The 23,423-nt window shown below is 51.7% G+C and overlaps 2 protein-coding genes across 9 annotated transcripts in view; one reads left to right on the top strand and one right to left on the bottom strand.

Moving 5' to 3' along the window:
• NR1H3 (nuclear receptor subfamily 1, group H, member 3) overlaps positions 1-14,366 on the bottom strand; it is a 19,206-nt gene extending 4,840 nt beyond the window's left edge. The window contains exons 1-7 of one of the 5 annotated variants that reach the window (XM_011963337.1): positions 14,314-14,366; positions 13,805-14,030; positions 3,585-3,773; positions 2,883-3,149; positions 2,130-2,338; positions 1,853-2,032; positions 1,561-1,660 (exon numbers count right to left, since the gene is read on the bottom strand). In XM_011963337.1, coding sequence (XP_011818727.1) covers positions 1,561-1,660; positions 1,853-2,032; positions 2,130-2,338; positions 2,883-3,149; positions 3,585-3,773; positions 13,805-13,865 — 1,006 coding nt within the window. In that variant the 5' untranslated portion in view covers positions 13,866-14,030; positions 14,314-14,366. Of the gene's footprint in view, positions 1-1,560; positions 1,661-1,852; positions 2,033-2,129; positions 2,339-2,882; positions 3,150-3,584; positions 3,774-4,286; positions 4,367-5,457; positions 5,685-13,656; positions 13,772-13,804; positions 14,031-14,313 lie in introns of those variants that run through there. The other 4 variants (XM_011963336.1, XM_011963338.1, XM_011963339.1 and 1 more) reach the window with 4 other exon arrangements.
• Positions 13,359-23,423, top strand: ACP2 (acid phosphatase 2, lysosomal). Of its 4 annotated transcripts, XM_011963341.1 has the most exons (11): positions 13,359-13,993; positions 14,536-14,631; positions 14,943-15,029; positions 16,860-17,012; positions 17,122-17,220; positions 17,300-17,389; positions 17,827-17,959; positions 19,303-19,385; positions 19,482-19,588; positions 19,707-19,882; positions 22,476-23,423. In XM_011963341.1, exons 1-11 carry the CDS (start codon positions 13,880-13,882, stop codon positions 22,607-22,609), a joined length of 1,272 nt encoding a protein of 423 aa, XP_011818731.1. In that variant the 5' UTR covers positions 13,359-13,879; the 3' UTR covers positions 22,610-23,423. The 4 variants fall into 4 exon arrangements, with proteins under 4 accessions (XP_011818731.1, XP_011818733.1, XP_011818734.1 ...); XM_011963343.1 differs by lacking the exon at positions 14,536-14,631; XM_011963345.1 differs by lacking the exon at positions 17,122-17,220 and having other exon boundaries at positions 13,822-13,993; positions 17,272-17,389.

Raw genomic sequence — 23,423 nt, 5'->3', positions numbered from 1 at the left:
CTTCCTAGAAAGCTCACTGGGTGGACCTGTGTTGGGAGAGCAAGAGGCACGCAAGCTGACCTGAGTCAGGGAAGGCTTGATGACTGGCCTAGCCACAGATCTACCAGCCCTGAGAATGGAGTCAGGGCATCAGCCATATTTTAGAGCCCCACTCATCCAGTTGTTAAGCTACTTGGTTTCCTGCTGAAGCTCAATTCCAGTCCCTCCAAAAGTCCCTCAGCCTCCTGTACTTTCCCAGGCCAGTTTTCATGACACAAACATGACCAATAGTTGAATATGAAGAAACCCCTTCTGCGTAGCTCCCAAGCGAGAATCAGATAGAGAGCTACAGTATGAACTAATTTTTGGAGAAAATACTTCAGATATAGGATGGGGATGGAAACATTCGCCCTTATTGTACATCCCCTCTGGGCATGTTTCCCATGCCATGGTTCCAGTTCATCAGAAAGTGTAATTGAAAAAGAGTAGGGGAGGGGCCTGGTGTGGTGGCTCATGGCTGTAATCCCAGGACTTTGGGAGGCCGAGGCGGGTGGATTGCCTGAGCTCAGGAGTTCAAGACCAGCCTGGGCAACACAGTGAAACCCTGTCTCTACTAAAAATACAAAAGTTAGCTGAGCGTAGTGGCACACGCCTGTAGTTCCAGCTACTCGGGAGGCTGAGGCAGGGGAATCGCTTGAACCCGGGAGGTGGAAGTTGCAGTGAGCCAAGATCGTGCCACTGCACTCCAGCTTGGCAACAGAGTGAGACGCCATCTCAAAAAAAAAAAAAAAAAAAAAAGAGTAGGGGAAATCAGCCCCCATGATCCCCAAAGAGCACATGTGAGGAAGATTAGTTCACTTCCTGTGCCTCCCTGTTTCTCCTCCAAGGTGCCGTTCCATATATCTCTCAGGTTCCTTGGAATACAGTTTGAAAACCACTGACCTAAAGCAACAGAGGACAGGGATCTATCTGGAGCAGCTGAGAGAAGCCTATCAGCATTCCAATTTTCCATCTTCAAAAAATAAAGGGAGCCTTCCCTTACCAGTCACTCAAACGTTGGGCCTGTGGCTCTGTAGTCACTATGGGCCTATGACAAAAAGAACCAGTCCTGGCCAGGTTCAGTTGCCCACGCCTGTAATCCCAGCACTTTGGGAGTCCAAGGCAGGTGGATCACTTGAGGCCAGGAGTTTAGGACCAGCCTGGTCAACACAGTGAGACTTCATCTCAATTTTTTTTTTGGTCACCCAGGCTGGAGTGCAATGGTGCGATCTCGGCTCACTGTAACCTCCGCCTCCCGGATTCAAGCGATTCTCCTGCCTCAGTCTCCCAAGTAGTTGAGACTACAGGCACGTGCCACCATGCCTGACTAATTTTTTGTATTTTTAGTAGAGATAGGGTTTCACCGTGTTAGCCAGGATGGTCTTGATCTACTGACCCTGTGATCTGCCCACCTCGGCCTCCCAAAGTGCTGGGATTACAGGCATGAGCCACCGCGCCTGGCCCTCAATTTTTAAAACTAAAAAATAAAAAAAGAAGCATTTGTCCATCCAGCCCCAATCCCTGTGTGATCTCAGTTCTCACCTGCTTTGGCAAAGTCTTCCCGGTTATAACTGAAATCCTTGAGGAAGGTGATACTCTCACTCCCAGGGTTGTACCTCCGAGATGTCTCCAGAAGCATCACCTGCACACAAGCAGCAGACCTCAAACGGGGACTAGGAAGGTTGGTCTTGGAGCATAGCCCCTTCCAGGGAGGCCGATTTCCCTCATCCCTGCTTCCCAGCAGATTTGGTTCTCCCAGCTCGGTGTCTGGAGGCCCCTCCCACAGATAATCCCATTCTGCTTCTCCCTTCATCCCTTGCCCTTCTCCAGCCACCTCGATTGCAGAGGTCTTCAGCAGGGCAATCTGGTCCTCCCGGCTGAGCTGCAGGAAGCCGGGTAGCTGTTTAGCAAAGTCAACTATCTCCTGCACAGAGACGATGGCCAGCTCAGTGAAGTGGGCAAAGCGCTGCTGACGGGCCTCCCGGCTATGGGGATCTGGTGCCATGGGCCAAGGCTACCCAGGAGGGAAAAGGCAAAGCGCTTTGAGTCGGACATCAAGAAGCCCACTGGTGATCTGGGTGCAGCCGCCTCTCCCCAGGTGTATCAAGTACCGTGACTCGAAGCCGGTCAGAAAAGGAGCGCCGGTTACACTGTTGCTGGGCAGCGACCAGCTTCTCGATCATGCCCAGTTGCTCCGGGCTGAGCTGAGGCAGGATTTGAGGGGGTGAGGAAGCCCTGGGGGGCAGGGATACGGCATGAGCCTGTTCCTCCTCTTGCCGCTTCAGTTTCTTCAGACGGATCTGTTCTTCTGACAGGACACCTAAGGACAGGACCAAATATGAGGAGGGGAGCAGATGGGGAGACAGGAAGCAAAGATGAGGCAAAGGGGGTGATTTGGGGCTCCAGAAAAACAGACAGCACTAGGTAAATGCAAGAAGTTTTTTTTGTTTTTTTTTTTTGAAACAGTCTCACATTCGTCCAGTCGGGAGTGCTGTGGCGCGATTGCAGCTCACGGCAACGTCCGCCTCCCGGGTTCAAGTGATTCTCCTGCCTCACCCTCCTGAGCAGCTGGGATTACAGGCGCTCACCACCACACCCGGATAATTTTTGTATTTTTAGTAGAGACGGGGTTTCACTACGTTGGCCAGGCAGGTGTCAGACTTCTGACCTCAGGTGATCCGCCCGCTTCAGCCTCCCAAAGTGCTGGGATTACAGGCGTGAGCCACCGCGCCCGGTCAAGAAAAATATTTTAATCCATACTTAGGGATCAGTTGGCCCCTACAAGTTCAGGCACCTGTCCTGGGTCACACCCTGGCCCCCTCTTCCCCCTCAGCCTCTTCTTCACCCCAGCCCCAGAAACTCACACTCCTCCCGCATGCCAGCCTGGCGGCACTTGCGAAGCCGACACTCCTGGCACTTGCGACGCATGTAGGTGTCCATGGGGCAGTGGCCGCCACTGTGGCAGACGTAGTGCGCTCCCTTGATGACGCTGCGGCGGAAGAATCCCTTGCAACCCTCGCAACTCAGAACATTGTAGTGGAAGCCGGAGGCCTTGTCCCCACACACGCTGCATAGCTCATTCCCCAGCATTTTGGGGGCTGGCCCCTTTTTCCGCTTTTGTGGACGGAGCTCTGGTTACAGGAAAGTGTTTCAATGCTTTCCCCCAAGGAAAAAACTTCATGTTCTCCCTGACTCAGTCACTGCCCTGGGCACTCAGTGACCTTCATTCCCTTCATTATACAAACTCCAGTCTCTCTTTTATGAGAAGAGTAGCCCTCATTGGCCAAGTGCCATTATGTTCTAGGTACTGTATGAGCCTTTTATATGCACTGATCCTTATGACAAACATAATTTTTTTTCCATTTTATAAACAAGGAAATTGAGGCTCAGGAAGGCCTAAAGTAGAGACAGAATTCACACTTAGATCAGTCAGATTTAGTTAGCTCTAAAGCCTTTGGACTTAACCATGAGATTACACATAAAGTAAAAACCCCCAAGGAACCTCTTCCAGATCCAGGGACCTGGAATCTGGACCCCTACCTCCTCCAAACCCAGAAGCTCCTCACCTGTGGGTTCTGAAGGGGTCTCTGCCCTGGTGAGCAGGACTGTGGGCTCTGCAGCCTCCAGCCCCACCCCTGCAGTGCCTCTGGCAGAGTGGGGCATCCTGGCTTCCTCTCTGAGGATGCAGCTGTTGCCTCCCTGGGTCTGGCTGCTTGCATCCTGTGCACCTGGCTTCCACAGCTCCGCTGCAGAGTCTGAGCTCCAAAGGAGAGGCACATGGGGATCTCAGGCTCCATTCCAGCTCCATGGCCCAGTGTCCTAGCTGGGAAACTGAAAACTTATCCCCACCTTTAGAGGGCAGCAAAGTCCCAGCTCAGGCTTTGGGACCCTAGAGTCTGTGTGGGCTCTAGCTAGGACTAGTCACTTGTAGTTTCTTACATCTCAAGACCTTAAATGAAGATGTTAACCCTCGTCTCTTTGGGGAGCTGGAGTGTATGCATTTCAGAGATCAGATAAAACTCTTCAAAGCCAGAGCAGGGTAAGCACTAAGCTGGCCAACTCTTTAGCAGCAAACCCAGTGGGAGGACTGGGTGGGAGCCTGCAAGGGCCAGGTACTGGAACCAGGGGTGAGGCAACCACGACTAAGAATGACTCTGGACTGCTCTCTGGAGGAAGGAAGAAGGCAGGTAATGAAGGAGGCTGATTCCTACGGGGAGGCGACGAGCCTGCGGTCTGGGCTCAGGGGAGAGGGCTGGAATGAAGCTTACCAGGAGGAATGTCAAGCACAGGGGCCCCCAGCCACACGGACATCTCTTCCTGGAGCCCTGGTCATTACCAAGGCACTGTCCTGCAGGAAGGACTCAGGTTATACTCTTCTAGAACTGGCCTTCTTTCTGGCCTCAGCTCCCTTCTCCACCTGATCCTCCCTTTTATCAATACCAACAATATCAGCTAATATTTACTTGCCATATATTAGCCTGTACTAAGGCTTTATTATATTACTAGTATGTTTTTTAGAGACAGGTTCTCCCTATGTTGCCCAGGCTAGTCTAGGAACTCCTAGGCTCAAGTGATCCTCCCACCTGGGCCTCCCAAAGTGCGGGGATTATTGGAGTGAGCCACTGCGCCCAGCCTATTATAAGGCTTTATGTGCTTTCCTCATAATATCCCTCTGAGGTCAAGACTATTCTTTTTTTTTTTTTTTTTTTTGAGATGGGGTCTCTCTATGTTGCTCAGGCTGGAACTCAGTGCTATTCACAGGTGCAATAATAGGACACTATCACCTCAAACTACTGGGCTCAGGCAATCAACTTTCAGCTTCCTGAGTACCTGAGATTATAGGCGCACGCTACTGCTCCCGGCTCAGGACTATTCTTAAACTCATTTTACAGATAAGCAAACTGAGATTCAAAGAGATTAAGTAACTATGGTCACACGTAGGCGGCGGTAGAATCAAGACTCCAACCCTCGTCTGACTCCAAAGTCTGGGCTCCCAGTCACGGTGCCAGCCTTTCTCCCCCAAAGTCCCCTCCAAACCAGCGGGGAATGTTTGGGTACATCTGCCCTGCTTCTCTCGGGCCCCTTCCCCCTCCAACACTGAGGACAGCCAAAGTTGAACAGGACCAGGAGATGGGATCGAAGCTCACTCCACCCAGTGAAACACGCTGCTTATTAGAGAACCTTGCTCATGCCACTTTCCAGGGTCCCAGCACAAACCTCTTGTCTCCAAGAATCTCCCCAATTCACATAGAGGACCTCCTCCCCCGAATCCCTCATGAGTTATTTTGGGACCCAGAGTCCTGTGCCTGTCCCAAGCTTCCATCACCATCACCCCTAACTTCTCCCCAGAAACCCCCTTCTAAGATCCTTACGACATTCGCCTACCCCACCCCAGATACACACACAGAGCCCCAGGACACTGCTAAGGAGCAGACCCACCGAGTCCCCAGTCCACCAGATTTCCTGGGTGGGCAGTCTCTGGAGCCCCCTTGCTGGGAGAAGAGGATGGTGCAGTTCCCTGTCCAGAGGTCTCGGTGGCCAGCCGGTGAGCTGGAGCTGAGTACAAGCAGGACCTGGAACCCCAGGGAAGTAGCAATTTGGGGAAAGGCTAGGGGAGGGACTGCCGAGGGGTCAGGCCACCCCTCCTTCCTGCCTGACGACCGCAGCCCTCCCCTCCTCACCCCGCCCACAGGGCAGCTTCTCCACCAGGCTGGCTCCTCCCCAGCCGGCCACCCCCTCTCCTGCCACTCCCACCCCCCTACTCCCGGTCAAAACAGTGGCATTTCTCTGCAGACCTGCCAAGTTCCATGTCTCTCCCCTTCCTCTCCTTACCCAGCGCTCTTAGGAGCTCTTGCAAAAGGACTGCCTCCTAGGAACCCCTACCCCAATCCCAGCAGCCTCCAGAGTCGGTGTTCCCTCCCCTCCATAGGCACCTCTCGGAGCAAAGGTCCCGGCAGAGCCTGGAATTGCAACACTGAGCCCCAGCCTGCTTTCCCAGCCTCCCTCCTCCTCCCTTGCCTCTGGGAAGAGGCCAAGAAGCTCTCCCCACTAGCCCTAGGCTTCAGCCAAGCTGGTAGAAATCCAGGGGTACAGAGAGGCAGGTGCTGGGCCTTCCAGGGAGTTTCTGAAAGTGGGTGGCCTGCGGGGGCCACAGATAAGAGAGGAGGCCAGGAGAGCCTTTGGGGTAGGAAATCTGCTATGAGCAATGGCAGGCCTGGGATAGGGGTGGGGGGTGGCAGAAGGAAGGCAGGCAACTCAGGTGGCAGCCCAGGATGGACCTGGGAAGGTATGAGGGTTGCCTCATCTGGGGAACAACCCCATCTGAAGTGATGGCAGGCTCCAACCAGCAGCTACTGAGACTATAGCCATTCTTCCCACTCTGTTGCCTGCGGCATGAAATCCATCCCAGAAAGTAGACATCATATTTTATTGATTTCATCTTCCCCAAAACCCCTGAAACAGGGCTGGCATAGAGGAAGCAACAGAGTAGGTACTGTGTTCCTATTTGTTGAATGAGTAACAAGAAAAATATTATTCTCATCTATCCCCTACTTGTTAGCCCTAGTCAATTTTTTTTAATTATTCCTTTTTTTTTTCCTTTTTTGAGGTGGGGTCTCACTACGTTGCCCAGGCTGGTTTCACACTCCTGGGCTCAAGCCATCCTCCCACCTCAGCCTTCCAAAGTGCTAGCATTACAGGCACATACTCACAACTGCTGTAGTCAATTTCAACTCAGCATGTTGACTTAGTGTTCAGACTCTGAGCTCAGATTTTGGGTTCAAATCCTAAACCTCTTAGTACCTATGTGATCTTGATTGAGCAAGTTACTTAATGTCTCTGAATCTTTGTTTCCCTATCTTTAAAATATGAATATTCGAGCCCATAATGGTGTGTTGAAAAATACATAGGCTGGGCATGGTGGCTCACACCTGAAATCCCAGCACTTTCAGAGGCCTAGGCAGGTGGATCACGAGGTCAGGAGTTTGAGACCAGCCTGGCCAACATGGTGAAACCCCGTCTCTACTAAAAATACAAAAGTTAGCCAGGCATGGTGGTATGGATCTGTAATCCCAGCTACTCAGGAGGCTGAGGCAGGAGAATCACTTGAACCTGGGAGGTTGCAGTGAGCCGAGATTGTGCCACTGCTCTCCAGCCTGGGTGACAGAGCGAGACTCTGTCTCAAAAAAAAGAAAAGAAAAGAAAAAAAGAAAGAAAGAAAGAAAGAAAGAAAAACAGGGATAGTAGTCATTTTTACCACACAATGTTGTTGTGAGATTGAAACGACAGATCATGCTAGATGCGGTGGCTCATGCCTATAATCCCAGCAGTTTGGGAGGCCCAGGCAGACGGATCACGTGAGGTCAGGAGTTCCAGACCAGCCTGGCCAACCTGGAGAAACCCCATCGCTACTAAAAATACAAAAAATTAGCCGGGTGTGGTGGCGCATGCCTATAATCCCAGCTACTTGGAAGGCTGAGGCAGGAGAATGGCTCGAACCTGGGAGACGGAGGTTGCAGTGACCCGAGATCACGTCACTACCCTCCAGCCTGGGCAACAAGAGCAAAACTCCATCAAAAAAAAAAAAAAAAGAAAGAAAGAAGGAAGGAAGGAAGGAGGGAAGGAAGGAACGAAGGAAGGAAGGAAGGAGGGAGGGACTACAGATTGTATCACAATGTGTGGCACACAGTAAGTGTTCGAGAAATGGCACGAGTTGTCATCACCCTCTCAGTTCTTTCAGTTGTGGGTCTTCCCATTGCCTTAACTCAGTGGATTTTGAACTTTGTACTTGTTTCCATACACAGCACAAACCCTTCACTATCTTTTCTGGTCCTTAGAGCGGCCCTGGGGGGAAAGCAGTGTAAGTAACCTGAGCTCCATTTGACAGAGCACACTGAAACTTGTGTGAGGGCCTTTTCCAAGACCACACAGGTAGTGGCCCGGCTGGGATCAGAACCCAGATGTCCTCACTCCAGTCCCTTTGCTGTGTCAGAGTCCAGGACAATCCTGTTTTGTTGCATCTCGGGCCAGTGAAGTGCTGGAATGGAAGCAGCCAGGGCTGGTGGGCTACAGGGGAGAGGCTGAGAACCCTGCAGATGCTCCAGTCCAGATGTGGGAGGCGAGGAGCTGAGGTTACTGCTGGTCATTCACCCCCTACCCCATTCCCAGTTTCCTGCTCACGGGCTCTTCCTGTTTTGCTATGAACTCCAGTTCCCATGGGCCCCACATTAAAGCACAGAAGGACGGGGGCCAGGGCAGGCAGCCAAAGAGACCAAAACAGATGAAGAGGGCACCAGGGAAAAGAGCAGAGGAAACAGGGAAAGAGTGGATGGGGGTGTGGATGGGACAGAAGGGACCAGATGAGGAAAAGTTGAAGGCTGAGGCAGAAGAGGAGCCTGGTTGAAAAACGGGAGGAAGCACAGGGTGGGATATGGGGAACAGGCGGGGGCTGGGGAGCAAAGTGTGAGAAGACAGCAGGCTGGGTGCTGTTGCAAAATCTGCCCATGTATTCATTTTCACATTTCAGAAAAGCCCCTGTGACACCCCCATCTCAGACTTCTGCCTGCAGCTCTTGCTCTTGTTCCCCCTCATCACAAGGTTGTCCCCTCCCAAGGCCCCCACCCTGGTCTGGGTATCTCTGAGTCACAAGCACAAGGCTCTCCATTCCTCTTGCATGTGTTCCCTCTCTGATTTTCACAAGGCCCCAGCTGTCCTGGAAAAGCAGAAACCAGGGACTCTAGTCACTGAGAGACTGGCACTATTCTGTCCCAGCACCCACATCGCCAGTCCAGCTCCCTCCTCTACCTCCCTGCTCCCAGAAGTTCCAGCCCAGCAGGGCAGTCAGAGATGTCTCTGAGATGCCTGGTTTCAAGAAACTCAGGAATCAATGGTCTGGGGCCTGGTACCCTATCTTCTGCGAGCTGGGAGAAGTCTCTTTCATCCACTTTGTTCTTCAACTCCTTCTCCTGACACCTAGTCTCCCCACAGGTGGCTTCTCAGGACCCAGGACCACATACAAGCCCCACCTGGATGGGGGGCGCCAGGCTAGGGCCAACTGCTGAAAAAGTAGGTCGGGGACCAACTCCCCCAAGCCAGGGAGTTGGTCTCAGCCTCATCTCCTGTTTAGAAGAAATTATAACCAGGACTTCAACTGCCAGAGCTGTCCTACCAGGTTACAGCTCAGAAACCCCAACCGTCATCCCTACAAAGAGGGAAAAGGAGAGGAAAAGGCGAGAAGACCAAAACCTGTTGGCAGTATTTCCATGGAGTTTCTGGAGACCAACCACTGAGACTTGCTTCAAGCCAGGGCAAGCAGTGAAGTGACCAGCAGCTGGAATCACGTTCCCACTTTGCCAGCCCCACCCCCGTGCCACAGTCCCACCAGCTTGCAGTTGTTAGGTCCAAAGCTGCCAGTCCTATGGGCCTCTTCTATGTTTCCTTGGCTCCTGCAGGAGGCAATGTCCCTGGGAACACACTCGGGGATCTACCAAGTCACATATCTGGCCCCCCAGAACCTCCACAGGTTTCTTCTCACAGCAAGGAGAAACTTGAAGCAGAAACAGGAACATTCACCAGCCACGGTCACAGGTACTACTGGCTAACTCCCCTGAAAGTACTCATTCCCATGAAGCAGGCTGCAGGGTAAGCTCTGCAGGGATGGACGAGGGCAACTCTTTCTTGTTCCCTCCTTCACCGTTCTGGAAGGGTGGAAAGTGTGGGGATCATCTTGCAGACCACTGCATATCTACTCAAGTGACTTCTGCCCAACCTTCCAATCACAACATAGAGAATAATCCAGAAACCTGGATTCCCAGACCTGAGTTCAGAGATGATACAGAAGGCAGAAAGGAAAGACGTAACATTGATTTCATGCCTACTACATACGTTTATCTTTACATGCATTATTTCATTTATTCTCACAGTAAACTCTAGGAGATAGTCACTAGCAAGGGGCAAATATCAAATTTGAATACAGGTATAAGACTGGGTGTGGTGGCTCACACTTGTAATCCTAGCACTTTGGGAGGCCAGAAGGGCAGATCGCTTGAGTCCAGGAGTTTGAGATTAGCCTAGGCAACATGGTGAAACCTCACGTTTACAGAAACACACACACACACACACACACACACAAATTAGCCAGGCGTGGTGGCATCTGCCTTTAGTCCCAGCTACTTGGGGGGCTGAGGTAGGAGGACCATTGGAGCCCAGGAGATTGAGGCTGCAATGAGCCATGATTGTACCACTGCACTCCAGCCTGGGTGACAGAGGGAGACCGTCTCAAACAAAAACAAAAACAAAAACAAAAAAACAAGTTTAGCTGATTCAAAAGTTCGAGCTCAAGCTTAAACAAACAAAAATCACAAACACACTCCATCATATAAAACTGGGCTGGGGCCAGGTGCGGTGGCTCACACCTGTAATCCCAGCAGTTTGGGAGGCCGAGGCAAGCAGATCACGAGGTCAGGAGATTGAGATCATCCTGGCTAACACGGTGAAACCCCGTCTCTACTAAAAATACAAAAAAATCAGCCAGGCGTGGTGGCGGGTGCCCGTAATCCCAGCTACTCGGGAGGCTGAGGCAGGAGAATCACTTGAACCTGGGAGGTGGAGGTTGCCATGAGCTGAGATGGCGCCATTGCATTCCAGCCTGGGCCACAAGAGCAAAACTCCGTCTCAAAACAAAAAAACAAACAACAACAACAAAAAACTGCCTCTTCAGATGGAAAAAAGTGGCGAACATACCTGGATTTAGGTTTGCTTCTGCCAACACCGAATAAGGCAGTGGTTCCTGTCCTCACCTTCAGAGATTCTGATTTATTTTATCTGGTATAGGCCCACATATCCATCTATCTCACCATCTACATGTGTGTTGTATTTTTGTTTTTGTTTTTTTTTGCATCTGTAGTTAGGAACCAAAGTGTAAGGACCACAGAATCATCTGGCAGAAAATGCAAAAGCTGGGGGCAAAGGAAGAAGAAACTAGGGCTCAGCTCCAGGCTCTACTATCTACTTGTGCTGTAACCCCCACCCTTCCTGGAATAGCTTCTCCCTATAAAAACTGAAATAATATCTGCTTCATCAATCCCTCCCACGTGGGATACTTGCATGCACAAAGAATACAGACATATTTGAGCAAGTGGGAAGAAAAGCAAAAGCTGAATTTGAGAGATTGCTGAAATTTGGTGAGCCAAAGATTTACACTCTGAAAGTACAATGGCTAGTTTGCAAGGAGAGTAAGAGGCCCACAAAAACAAAACACTCAACCCCTCTCCTCGCCACTAATATGCAGCATTCTGCCAATTACCCAAGCCCCCTTTATTTTATTTTTTTGAGACAGATTCTCGCTCTGTTGCCCAGGCTGGAGTGGCACAATCTTGGCTCACTGCAGCCTCTGCCTCCTGGGTTCAAGCAATTCTCCTGTCTCAGCCTCCTGGGTAGCTGGGATTACAGGCGTGCCCCACTACATCCGGCTAATTTTTGTATTTTTAGTAGAGATGGGGTTTCACCGTGGTGGCCAGGCTGGTCTCGAACTCCTGACCTCAGGTGATCTGCCTGCCTTGTCCTCCTAAAGTGCTGAGATTACAGGTGTGAGCCGTGCCCGGCCTAGGCCCTGTTTAGTCCCACTAATGTGAAAAGGTTTCCTTTGACAGATACCTCTTTATTGAAAAGTATTTCAGGATCACCAATTACAGTTTAGTAATGCAGTTTGAGTAGCCTGCAAGAAGCAGCCCAATATAGACTATTTAACTGAAAACCACAAAACTAGACTTTTAATCCATTCTCCTAAACTGTGAGTTTGGGCAACTCACTTCCTCTCTTTAGGTTTGTTTCCTAAGCTGTGAAGTAAGAGGACTAGGTTAAATCAGGTATTCAGAGATGCTGATTTATGAAACCTCTAGTAAATGGTCTTTGTGAACCATTTGGGATTATATGCAAAATTCCATGTGCGTCTTTACATGTGTGAACATTTTTCTGGAGGAGAGGTGCAAAATTTTCATGTGATTCAAAAAGGGGCTTGTGATTAAATAAGAAGGTTAAGAACTATTTGGCTACCCAGGCTTCAGCTCTTATTCTATTTGCTTCTCAGCCTCCTCCACAACAACTCTGGAAGCAAAGTTTAAATCCTGAAGTATATATAGATAACTGAATCTGGAGTCCTAGGGCAAAATAAGGACAGCTAATTCTGATCTTTTTTTTTTCTTTTCTTTTTGTTTTTTTGAGACACAGTCTTGCTCTGCCATCCAGACTGGAGTGCAGTTGCACCATGATGGCTCACTTTAGCCTCAACCTCCCAGGCTCAAGGTGATCCTCCCACCTCAGCTTCCTGAGGACCTAGGACCACAGGTGTGTGCCACCACACCCAGCTAATTTTTAAACTTTTTTTTTTTTTTTTGTAGAGATGAGCTCTTCGTAAGCTGCTCAGGCTGGTCTCGAACTCCTGGGCTCAAGCAATCTTCCCATCCTAGCCTCCCAAAGTGCTGAGATTACAAACGTGAGCAACCACACCAAGCCTAATCAGGTTTTTTTTTTTTGTTGAGACAGAGTCTCGCTTTGTCGCACAGGCTGGAGTGCAGTTGTGTTATCTCGGCTCACTGTGACCTCCACTTTCCGAGTTCAAGCGATTCTCCTGCCTCAGCCTCCTGAGTAGCTAGGATTACAGGAGCACGCCACCACACCCAGCTATTTTTTAATTATTATTATTTTTAGTAGAGATGGGGTTTCGCCACGTTGGCCAGGCTGGTCTCGAATTCCTGATCTCTGGAGATCTGCCTGCCTCGGCCTCTCGAAGTGCTGGGATTACAGGCGAACCTCGGTGCCCAGCCCAAGCCTGATCAGTTTTGTTTCCCAAAGATCTGAGATTTGCTTCCAGTAGGCAGATCTGAATCAAAGCATCCACAGGACCTACGATCTGACCTGCAACCGTCATATTAGTCACAAAGTCCTGAGGCCAAACTGGCTGCACCTGAATCCTAATGGTCAACTCCAAGAGGGCCACTGATTCTGTGTAAACCACATGTACTCCCACTTTATGATATGCGCCTGCCCCTTACCTCAAAATACCTCCCCACTGGTCTGAAATTCCTCCCCTAGGGATTCAGTGCTTTGGGTTTGTAAAGTCTGAACATCCTGTGCAACCCAACTCCTTTGGGAAGAGGCATGACGTCTTGACTCCAATTAACTAAAACTTGGAAGTGGAGGGGCGGGTCAGGGAAAGGACTGGAAGGGAAAGTGAAAGGGCTACTGAAGCTTCGTGCGGGGCAGGAACGGTAGGCTAGACTTGGGGCAACCTCAAGGACACAGGAAATCCAAACGGTTGTTTACATACTGTGCCCTGCACCCCAAGCAAAACGTCTCCTGGAAAACAGGGCCAGGGCTCAATCCCCTGCAAAGGCAGGGACGTGGAGAGAAGCGACCTCTGCTTTCCCGTCCCTCGCCTCAACTCTGCACCCGCTCTAGCTATGGGGTCAAGCCTGGAAGCACCCCGGCTGGAGGGGACGCTCGCTTTCCAGGACATGGTCCCGCCCACTGGAAGCGCCACCTTGGTAAGGGCTTTCTCCTAGCAGAGGCAAACGCGAACTTAATGCCTTCTTGATCAAGATGAGGTCTTCGAGCCCTGTCTGCCTCGCCAGGTCGGGCTACGTGCCTACGCTCCTCCGCCACAGCCAGATCGCGACCCTCCTGCACGCATTCCCACCGAGATTACGCCTTCTCTTGGAGATTACGCCCCCAACCCCAGCTCGTCCCTAAGTAAGATGGCGGCGAGCGCACTTCCGGCGTGTGTCCTTACGGGTGCGTCCGGGCGGCTGCTTGCAGGTGCCACCCAGCGGGTTCCAGCTTTTTTGCTGCATAGATTACAACGGTGATGGCGGGCAAGCGGTCCGGCTGGAGCCGTGCGGCTCTCCTCCAGCTCCTTCTCGGCGCGAACTTGATGGTGATGCCGCCCACCCAGGCCCGGAGTCTGCGCTTCGTTACCTTGGTAATGAGAAATGGGGTCACCAAAGAGTTCCCTGAAGCTAGAAGGGCAAAGGCCAGCTGGTGGGGGTCGGGGATCTTGGGAAGGAACAGCTGGTTTAGGAGAGGACGACTGGCCTGTGTAGTTGGGAGGCTGGATTCAGGATTGACGTGGAGCCCTGGGTTATGGGGGTCAGGGTGACCGAATAGGTGGGGGTGAGTCTGCCCTGAGACAGGGAAGTAGTTGAATGGTTAAGACTCATCCCTAAAAAAGCCTTTGGTTGTCTTTTTTCCCCAGTTGTCCCCACCACATACATTGCTTTCACTTCTCTTTTCCCTTACCACCTGTACCTTGGCTTTGCCTGTGGTCTCCAGTGGCATTGCTTAGCCAAGTTAGAGTGTCTGGAATCTGGAAGAAGTGACTGACTCCTAACTGGGGTCTTTTGCAGCGAGTAGGCTTCCCAAAGGGAATGAGACTTCCTTCCTTAACATGGGGCAAAAGGTAGGCTCTAGGTCCCTATCAAGGAGATGCTTCTGACCTATAGGCAAACCATTTTCTTCCCTCAGCTGTACCGCCATGGAGACCGTTCACCAGTGAAGACATATCCCAAGGACCCCTACCAGGAAGAAGAATGGCCCCAGGGGTTTGGTCAGTTAACCAAGGTGGGTCAGAAGCCAGCCTTTCCTCAGGATGAGCTGTAGAATGAGTGATGTCTAGAGCAGGCTACAGAACTTGGGGCCTTACTAAACCGCCTTTTCCCATATGGGTGCTGACTTTGACCAGATTTCATAACCTTAACCTCTGTGCCCATGATATTGCCGTGCATGACTGGCCACTTAATGAAAGACTTCTGGGATCAGATTAATTGACTCCAGCAAAGGGTAAACCTGGAAAGCAACAGGGCCTAAACCCCATGGGGCTTGTGAGCCACCCCTTCCCTCTAGACCTTCTTAACTTTTGGGTTTGCCCACAGGAGGGGATGCTACAGCACTGGGAGCTGGGCCAGGCCCTGCGGCAGCGCTATCACGGCTTCCTGAACACCTCTTATCACCGGCAAGAGGTAAGGTTGGGAGTTCCAGAGGCAAGGGGAATGGGGTATGCTGCCCTCATCTTTTGCCCTCAGGGAGCCTAAGGCTGAGGCTGGGCACTTTGGCCTCCTTCTTGTATTTTTGGTTACAACTACAGGAAAAGACATCTGAGAGCTGTCTGGAACAAAGCCCAGGAGCTGAGTTGCCCCTGCTTGGCTAGGAAGAGGCAAACCTGATTAAGCATCCAAATTCAGCCTTACGGGCGGGCCTGGCAAAGTGGTTTCTGACTCTGTGAAATCACAGGCTTTCCATCCAAGACATTTATTGAGTACCCATTAAAGGCCAAGAACTATGCTAGCACTTTGCATTCAGTGGTGTACCGTACAGATATGATCTCTGTCTTCATGGAGCTTAGAATGTTGTAGGGGTATCTGATGATAAACCAGACAGGGCCAAGATGAAAGACAGCGGGGAAGACACACGTAGATAGGGCTTGTCTTTCCTTGATCAAGATGAGGTCTTCGAGCCCTGTCTGCCACGCCAGGTCACGCTACGTTCCTAGGGCACATCAGGGAGGACTGGCGAGTGTGCCTGCTCCTTGAGTCCTTGCCCTACCCCAGGGATGGGGGAAGCTATTCCTCTGGTTACCACTGTCAGCCTCAGCTGTGTCAAGAGTCCCTACATATTGTTAATTGTTCCCTTAAGGCCCAGCTCTGTCCTGAGCTTGTCCTTCCCCAGTTTCCTCCTACCTTTTCATGAACCACTATCTCTGAATAAGCTCTTCAAAATATTATTTATTTATTTATTTATTTTGAGATGGAGTCTTGCTGTGTTGCCCAGGCTGGAGTGCAGTGACATGATCTTGGCTCACTGCAACCTCCGCCTCCTGGGTTCAAGCGATTCTCCTGTCTCAAGCCTCCCGAGTAGCTGGGATTACAGGTGCACGCCACTGGCTAATTTTTGTATTTTTAGTAGAGACAGGATTTAACCATGTTGGCCAGGCTGGTCTCGAACTCCTGACCTCAGCTGATCTGCCCGCCTTGGCCTCCTAAAATGCTGGGATTACAGGTGTGAGCCACCATGCCTGGCCCAAAATGTATACATATATTTTAAAGGAGTCTCACTCTGTCACCCAAACTGTAGCACAGTGACTCAATCATAGCTCACTGCAGCCTCAAACTCCTGGGCTCAAGTGATCCTCCTGCCTCAGCCTCCCAAGTAGCTGGTGCCCCCACACCTGGGTCATTTTTTATAGAGACAGGGTCTCACTATGTTGCCTAGGCTGGTCTCGAGCTCCTGGCCTCAAGCGATCCTCCTGCATTGGCCTCCCAAAGTGCTGGGATTATAGGTGTGAGACACCAGGCCCAGCCCTTTATCTTATTTTTTCTCCCTGGTCTCTAAGGGTCGTCACTGGAGTCAGTTTCTGCCCCAAGGACCCTGATCTAGACAGGGAGAGAGGTGTTGTTATGAAACCAGACAGACCAGAGAGCCTTACTGATTGACTCAGCACTTTTGACTGGGAGGAAGGGGTATTTCAATTAAGGCTATTCCCACAGGAGTTCTTCACAGAGTGGTGACAACCCCCAGTGGAGTGTGTGGGGGACGGGGAAGGCCAGAGGCCAGAGGAGGGTGAGGGCCAGATGCATGGTAGGTTTACAGTTTGCTGGGTGACCCTCAAGAACAGGTTCTCCCCCGGGGCTCCACTTTGGGGTGACCAGAACTTCCCACCACACACACACACACACACACACACACACACACACACACATAAGGCTCCACTTCAGGGTGACCACAACTTCCCCACCACACATGCGTGCGTGCACACACACGCACACGTGTGACTTGTGTTGCTATCTCTGCAGGTTTATGTGCGAAGCACAGACTTTGACCGGACTCTCATGAGTGCTGAGGCCAACCTGGCTGGACTCTTCCCTCCCAACGGGATGCAGCGCTTCAACCCGAACATCTCGTGGCAGCCTATCCCTGTGCACACTGTGCCCATCACTGAGGACAGGGTGAGAGTGGCCAGCCCCTCCCTGGGATGGTGAGGGGACAGCTGTGGCCATGTGCCTGCTGATGCCAGGCTCCTTTTCCCACTGCCTGTTTCCCCGCTTCGCTCTACAGCTGCTGAAGTTCCCATTGGGCCCATGTCCCCGTTATGAGCAGCTGCAGAATGAGACCCGGCAGACACCAGAGTATCAGAACGAGAGTTCTCGGAATGCAGTGAGTGGGGGCAGAGGTGGAGGTCACCACACTGTCTTTTCCCCACAAAAGGACTGAGACCCTGATCCATTTTTCTTAGCAATTTCTGGACATGGTGGCCAACGAGACAGGGCTTACAGACCTGACACTGGAGACCGTCTGGAATGTCTATGACACACTCTTCTGTGAGGTGAGCCCACTAGAGTGCCCACTGTGATCACTCTTTTCCCCCTCAGCAGGCCCAGGTCACCAGGATGGTAGAACACGGTGCCTGATACCGTCACGCCCCTGGGGAGGTCCAGGGAGGCTGTGCTTGTGAAACACGGGAACTTCCCTCACGGGTGACAGAGATCCTCAGAGTGGGAAATGGTTTATTAATTGTCAGCAGTCCCTGCTGCTCTCCACCCAGAGCTCCTTTCTGCTGAGTCTCACTTTTTGTGCCTGAGCTTCCTTTCCTGTGCCCTGCAGCATCCACACCGCCTGCCATGTCTACTAGTTCCAGCCCCTCTGCCTCTGTCTCCTCTCCCTCCCTCACACACACAGGCACCTTCCCACTGGGGAAGAGAGCTGCCCCCTGGAGAGGCTGGCCTAGGCCTGGGGCGCTAACCTGCCCGCTGCGATATACAGCAAACGCATGGGCTGCACCTGCCGCCCTGGGCCTCACCCCAAACCATGCAGCGTCTCAGCCGGCTAAAGGACTTCAGCTTCCGCTTCCTCTTCGGAATCTACCAGCAGGCGGAGAAGGCCCGGCTTCAGGGGGGTGAGTGACAAACACAGCATGTCACTCCACTCCTCAGGACCCTAAGGCATTAAAAATCTGCTGTGGGGGCTTCTCACACACTTCCCTCTCTACTGAAACACTCCCTGCTCTTTCAAAACCAAATTCCCCTCCTCGTGCTGCTAGTCACCAAATTTACCCAGCTGTCTTCCTTTTCTGCCATTCATATTCTTTTTAAAAGAAATTATTAATTTATTTATTTATTTTTCGGGGGGACGGAGTTTCCCTTTTGTCACCCAGGCTGGAGTGCAATGGCTCGATCTTGGCTCACTACAACCTCTGCCTCCTGGGTCCAAGCGATTCTCCTACCTCAGCCTTCTGAGTAGCTGGGATTACAGGCACATGCCACCATGCCTGGATAATTTTTGTATTTTTAGTAGAAATGGGGTTTCACCATGTTGGCCAGGCTGGTCTTGAACTCCTGACCTCAGGTGATCCACCCACCTCGGCCTCCCAAAGTGCTGGGATTACAGGCATGAGCTGCCGTACCCAGCCTATTTATTTATTTTGAGACAAGAGTCTCGCTCTGTCACCCAGGCTGTAGTACAGTGGCATGATCTTGGCTCATTACAACCTCCACCTCCCAGGTTCAAGTGATTCTCCTGCCTCAGCCTCCTGAGTAGCTGGGATTACAGGTGCCTGCCACCATGCCTGGCTACTTTTTGTATTTTTAGTAGAGACAGGGTTTCACTATGTTGGCCAGGCTGGTCTCAAACTCCTGACCTCTGGTGATCTGCCCGCCTCAGCCTTCCAAAGTGCTGGGATTACACACATGAGCCACCATGCCCGGCCCTGCCATTCATGTTCTTAAGTTTCGCCCACATCAGAAGACCCTCCCTCTCCTAAATGAATAGGTGCCCCAAGAGAACCAGTGGGGGCCATTTTGAGAAGGCTGAGAGTAATACACATGCCAGCTTCCTCATTTGAGCACCTAAGGGCTTGCCTGCTGTCACACCTTTTTGACATCTCAGTTTTCAGAGCATATGGTAGTTACCCGGGCACGGATCCACCCACTGTGTACTCTGAAGCAATCTTACGTTTACATTTGTTTCAAACTGAAGTGCTTCTGTAAACACAGGCAGGTTTCTATATCCGTGTTGAAATATAGGCAAATACCTTGTTTTGTCTTGCTTCCTTCTGTACGTTTGACAGTTCTCAGAGAGGAGGGGTGCCACAGAGTTCTTACACGGTCCCTATGACACTAAAGAGTTCTCCGTGTAGGGGATGAGGCCCAGGCCTGGCAGAGGGTGAAAGGAGCACAGATGGGTGGAATTAGAAGGCAGGGGTGGCTGTAGCCGGCAACACCGGGGACTTTTCTCCTTCAGGAGTCCTGCTGGCTCAGATAAGGAAGAACCTGACCCTAATGGCGACCACCTCCCAGCTCCCCAAGCTGCTGGTTTACTCCGCGGTGAGTGCTGTGTCAGGCAAGGAGCTGGATTTCTTCTCTGTTCAGTTCCTGCGGGTGTGGGGAACAATGCTGATGGGGAGCCCCTCTCCCCTGCAGCACGACACTACGCTGGTTGCCCTGCAAATGGCACTGGACGTCTACAATGGCGAACAAGCCCCCTACGCCTCCTGCCACATATTTGAACTGTACCAGGAAGATTCTGGGTGAGTGGAGCTAGCAGTGTCCTCTGGAGAGGGCCCTCAGGAGGTGGCTCGGGGCAGCCCAAGGACCCCATGACAGGCAGGCTGAGCAGCTCCCATGTTGCCTCCTGTCGACCCTTAGGAATTTCTCAGTGGAGATGTACTTTCGGAACGAGAGTGACAAGGCCCCCTGGCCGCTCAGCCTGCCTGGCTGCCCTCACCGCTGCCCACTGCAGGACTTCCTTCACCTCACGGAGCCCGTCGTGCCCAAGGACTGGCAGCAGGAGTGCCAGCTGGCAAGTGGTCCTGCAGACACAGGTGAGCTGTCACCGGACTCCTTGCTAGTCATGCCCCAGACCAACCTGCAGTTCACATCCTCAAATCTCAAGAGCTGTCGCACTCCCAGTCATCTGACTGCATTTGCTAGGAGTTTCCTCCCCGACCCCAGACCACTTTATACCTTCTCCCCACTTCTCACCCTCAGGTGATGTCTCACTTATATCACCGAGAAAATAAGAGCCAGGAGAGAATCCGCTCGTTCTTCCACCACCAGCTCCACCAGCTTACTTGCTGGGGGAAGCCACTGCTTAGGATGGTCTCTCCACCCGCACTCGGGTTCTCTCTCCTCACCTCTGCAAGGAGCTCTGACGCCTCTGCTTCTCTACTGGATCACTTCCCTCCCAAAAGCCCATCCATGACCTCTGAGAGCCACCTCTTCCCCAGCCACCAGCCTCTTCCCTCTCAGAATGGAATCCTCGAAAGAGCTGCCTAGACTCTGGCTCTGCTTCCTCACCGCCTGTTCTCTTGGACTCACATTAGACAGTCTTGTGTCACCTTCCACTACCCCGAAGCCACACTTGTCTGGTGACCAGTGACCTCCTCTTACCAAAGCCAGTGACCACTTCTTAGCTTCTCTCACCTCTCAGCAGCATTACATAATCGGCCACCCCTTCCTGAAACACTGTCTTGGCTTCTCCTGACTTTAGTTGTCCCTTCCTCACTAAAGAACGGATGACCCAGGACTCATCCCTGGCACTTTCCCCATCTGTGCACACTCCCAAGTGATCTTATGCAGCCTTATGACTTTATGCCCATCTCCATGCTCACTTCTGTCCTTACGCCCTGACTCACAGATTCACCACCTCTTCTCTGAGCTACAGACTGACATCCAGCTGCCGACTTGAGGTCTCTACGTGCATGTTAAGTAAGGCATCTCAAAGTTGCAATGTCTTAAACCAGATGCTTTTCCTTCCAAAGCTGCTTTTGTTCCAGACTTCCTTGTTTCAGTCAATGCCACGAGTCGCCTAGTGGCACAGTATAACCCTTGGAGTCATACTGCATACCGTTTCTCATACCCCTCATCCAGCCCACTGCCAGATCAGCTCAACCTTTCAAATATTAATATGTGCTCTTGCCTCCACAGTCCAATCTACTGTCAGCTTTTGCCTGACCGATTGAAGTTTCCTAGTTCTTTCTGGTTCTATTCTTGTCCCTACCAGTCTTTCAGCACAGCAGAGTTAACTTTTATTTTTTTGAGACAGAGTTTTACTCTTGTCACCCAGGCTGGAGTGCAATGGCGCAATCTCGGCTCACTGCAACCTCCGCCTCCCGGGTTCAAGCGATTCTCCTGCCTCAGCCTCCTGAGTAGCTGGGATGACAGGCATGCATCACCATGCCTGGCTGATTTTGTATTTTCAGTAGAGACGAGGTTTCTCCATGTTGGTCAGGCTGGTTTCAAACTCCTGACCTCAGGTGATCCGCCCACCTTAGTCTCCCAAAGTGCTGGGATTACAGGCATGAGCTACCGTGGCCGACTGAGTTAACTTTTAAAGCAGTTCACGGTACCGTCCTCTCAGAATTTTCCAATGGCTTCCCATCACATGTAGAATAAAATCCAAGTTCTTCACCATGGCCTTCCAGGCCCTACTCCATCTGGTCTCCTGCCCCATCTCCTACATGCCCCTTGCTTACTCTGCTCTGGTGAGACTGACTTTCTTGATGATCCTAGCACATGCCAGGCTTATCCCCACATTTGGGCCTTTTGCCCTTCCTTCCTGTCCTCTGCCCCATGATACTCTTCTCAGATCATTGTATGTCACTCATTGACTCCAGGTCTCTGTTAAACTTCTCACTTCCTCAATGATGCCTTCCCTGCTGACCTATTTGCTTTGTTTCTCTGTATCACATTCGTCACTGACCTGTCACTCCTAACTTTTTTTTTTTTTGAGACAGCGTCTCATTCTGTTGCCCAGGCTGGAGTGCAGTGGTGTGATCTCGGTTCACTGCAGCCTCCGCCTCCCAGGTTCAAGCGATTCTCCCGCCTCATCCTCCTGAGTACCTGGGACTACAGGCGTGTACCACCACGCCCAGCTTTTATTTATTTTTTATTTTTTGAGATGGAGTTTCACTCTTGTTGCCCAAGCTAGGGTGCAATGGCACGATCTCAGCTCACTGCAACCTCTGCCTCCCGGGTTGAAGCAATTACTCTGCCTCAGCCTCCCGAGTAGCTGGGATTACACGCGCGCATCACCACGCCCAGCTAATTTTTTGTATTTTTAGTAGAGATGGCATTTCACTATGTTGGCCAGGCTGGTCTCAAACTCCTGACCTCAGGTGATCTGCCCGTCTCAGCCTTCCAAAGTGCTGGGACTATAGGCATGAGCCACTGTGACCAGTCCATTTGCTTATTTATTACATCCCCTCTTCTAGCACGTAAACTCCATGAGAGCTGGGACTCTGTCTTACCTCCGTGTATCTCCTATATGTCAGAACAGTACCTGGCACATGATGGATATCTCCTATATGTCAGAACAGTACCTGGCACATGATGGAACACTGACATATGTCAGAACAGTACCTGGCACATGATGGAACACTGACATGACCTTTCTCTCGCCTCCCCCATGCCCAGAGGTGATCGTGGCCTTGGCTGTGTGTGGCTCCATCCTCTTCCTCCTCATAGTGCTGCTCCTCACCGTCCTCTTCCGGATGCAGGCCCAGCCTCCTGGCTACCGCCACGTCGCAGATGGGGAGGACCATGCCTGACAACCACTCAGCCCGCTTCCCTCCGCCTCCTAGGGGAGGTGGGCTGGGCCGTCGCTCCTGACTGTTGCTGCTCCCCAGCCCGTGGACAGGATATCTTGGGTTGGGCCTCCCTCTGATGACCCCAGCCAGATGAGCGAGTGGGGCTCAGCATGGCCCGTGGTGCCTGTCACTCAGCATTCCCATGCCTGATGTTTACCAAGTGCTGTGTTGGACACTGGCTTTCTCCAAATAGGATTTGCCTCCTCCACGCTCCCTACACACCTGAGATGTAAACTGGCCGTCAGTGTTCACTCAGGACCTAGGATTAGACAATGGCAGAGTTGGTGCTGGATCCACTTTGCGCTTCTATCAAGCCGCGTTCTTTTTCCTCTAGCCTGGAGTCTTTGGCAAATAGCTCAGAGGACACGGTCTTGCCTCTCAGTGCTTATTTTAGTGGGAAAAACAGCTAATCCCAGGGGTACAAACATTGGCTCCCAAGGAACTGGATCACCCAACAGCCAGCCAGCCACATTTCCCTGTGTCTGGCTAGAGCCACCGTTAGACTCAGACAGAATGCTTCAGGAATCTTTGTCACCCCTTCAACTGGAGCAGGACGGAAGGGCGTCTGTACTTGGGAGGGAGTGGGGAGTGGTGCGAGGGGAGTTCTTTGTCACAGGGAATCAGGAAGCTGCTCTCCCTCAGCTGGGCTGGGGTCTCCAGGGACCTGAGGTACATGCAGGTTGTGAGCTGGAAAAGAAAGTTCTAGACTGTGGCCCAGAACAGGGCTGGGGCAGCTCCCAGAGAATGAATAGTGTTGTTTCCTATTGGACTGATA

The sequence above is a fragment of the Colobus angolensis genome, unplaced genomic scaffold (assembly GCF_000951035.1).
Source record: "Colobus angolensis palliatus isolate OR3802 unplaced genomic scaffold, Cang.pa_1.0 Scaffold61, whole genome shotgun sequence".
NCBI lineage: Eukaryota > Metazoa > Chordata > Mammalia > Primates > Cercopithecidae > Colobus > Colobus angolensis.
This window is presented reverse-complemented; position numbering and strand designations above follow the sequence as displayed.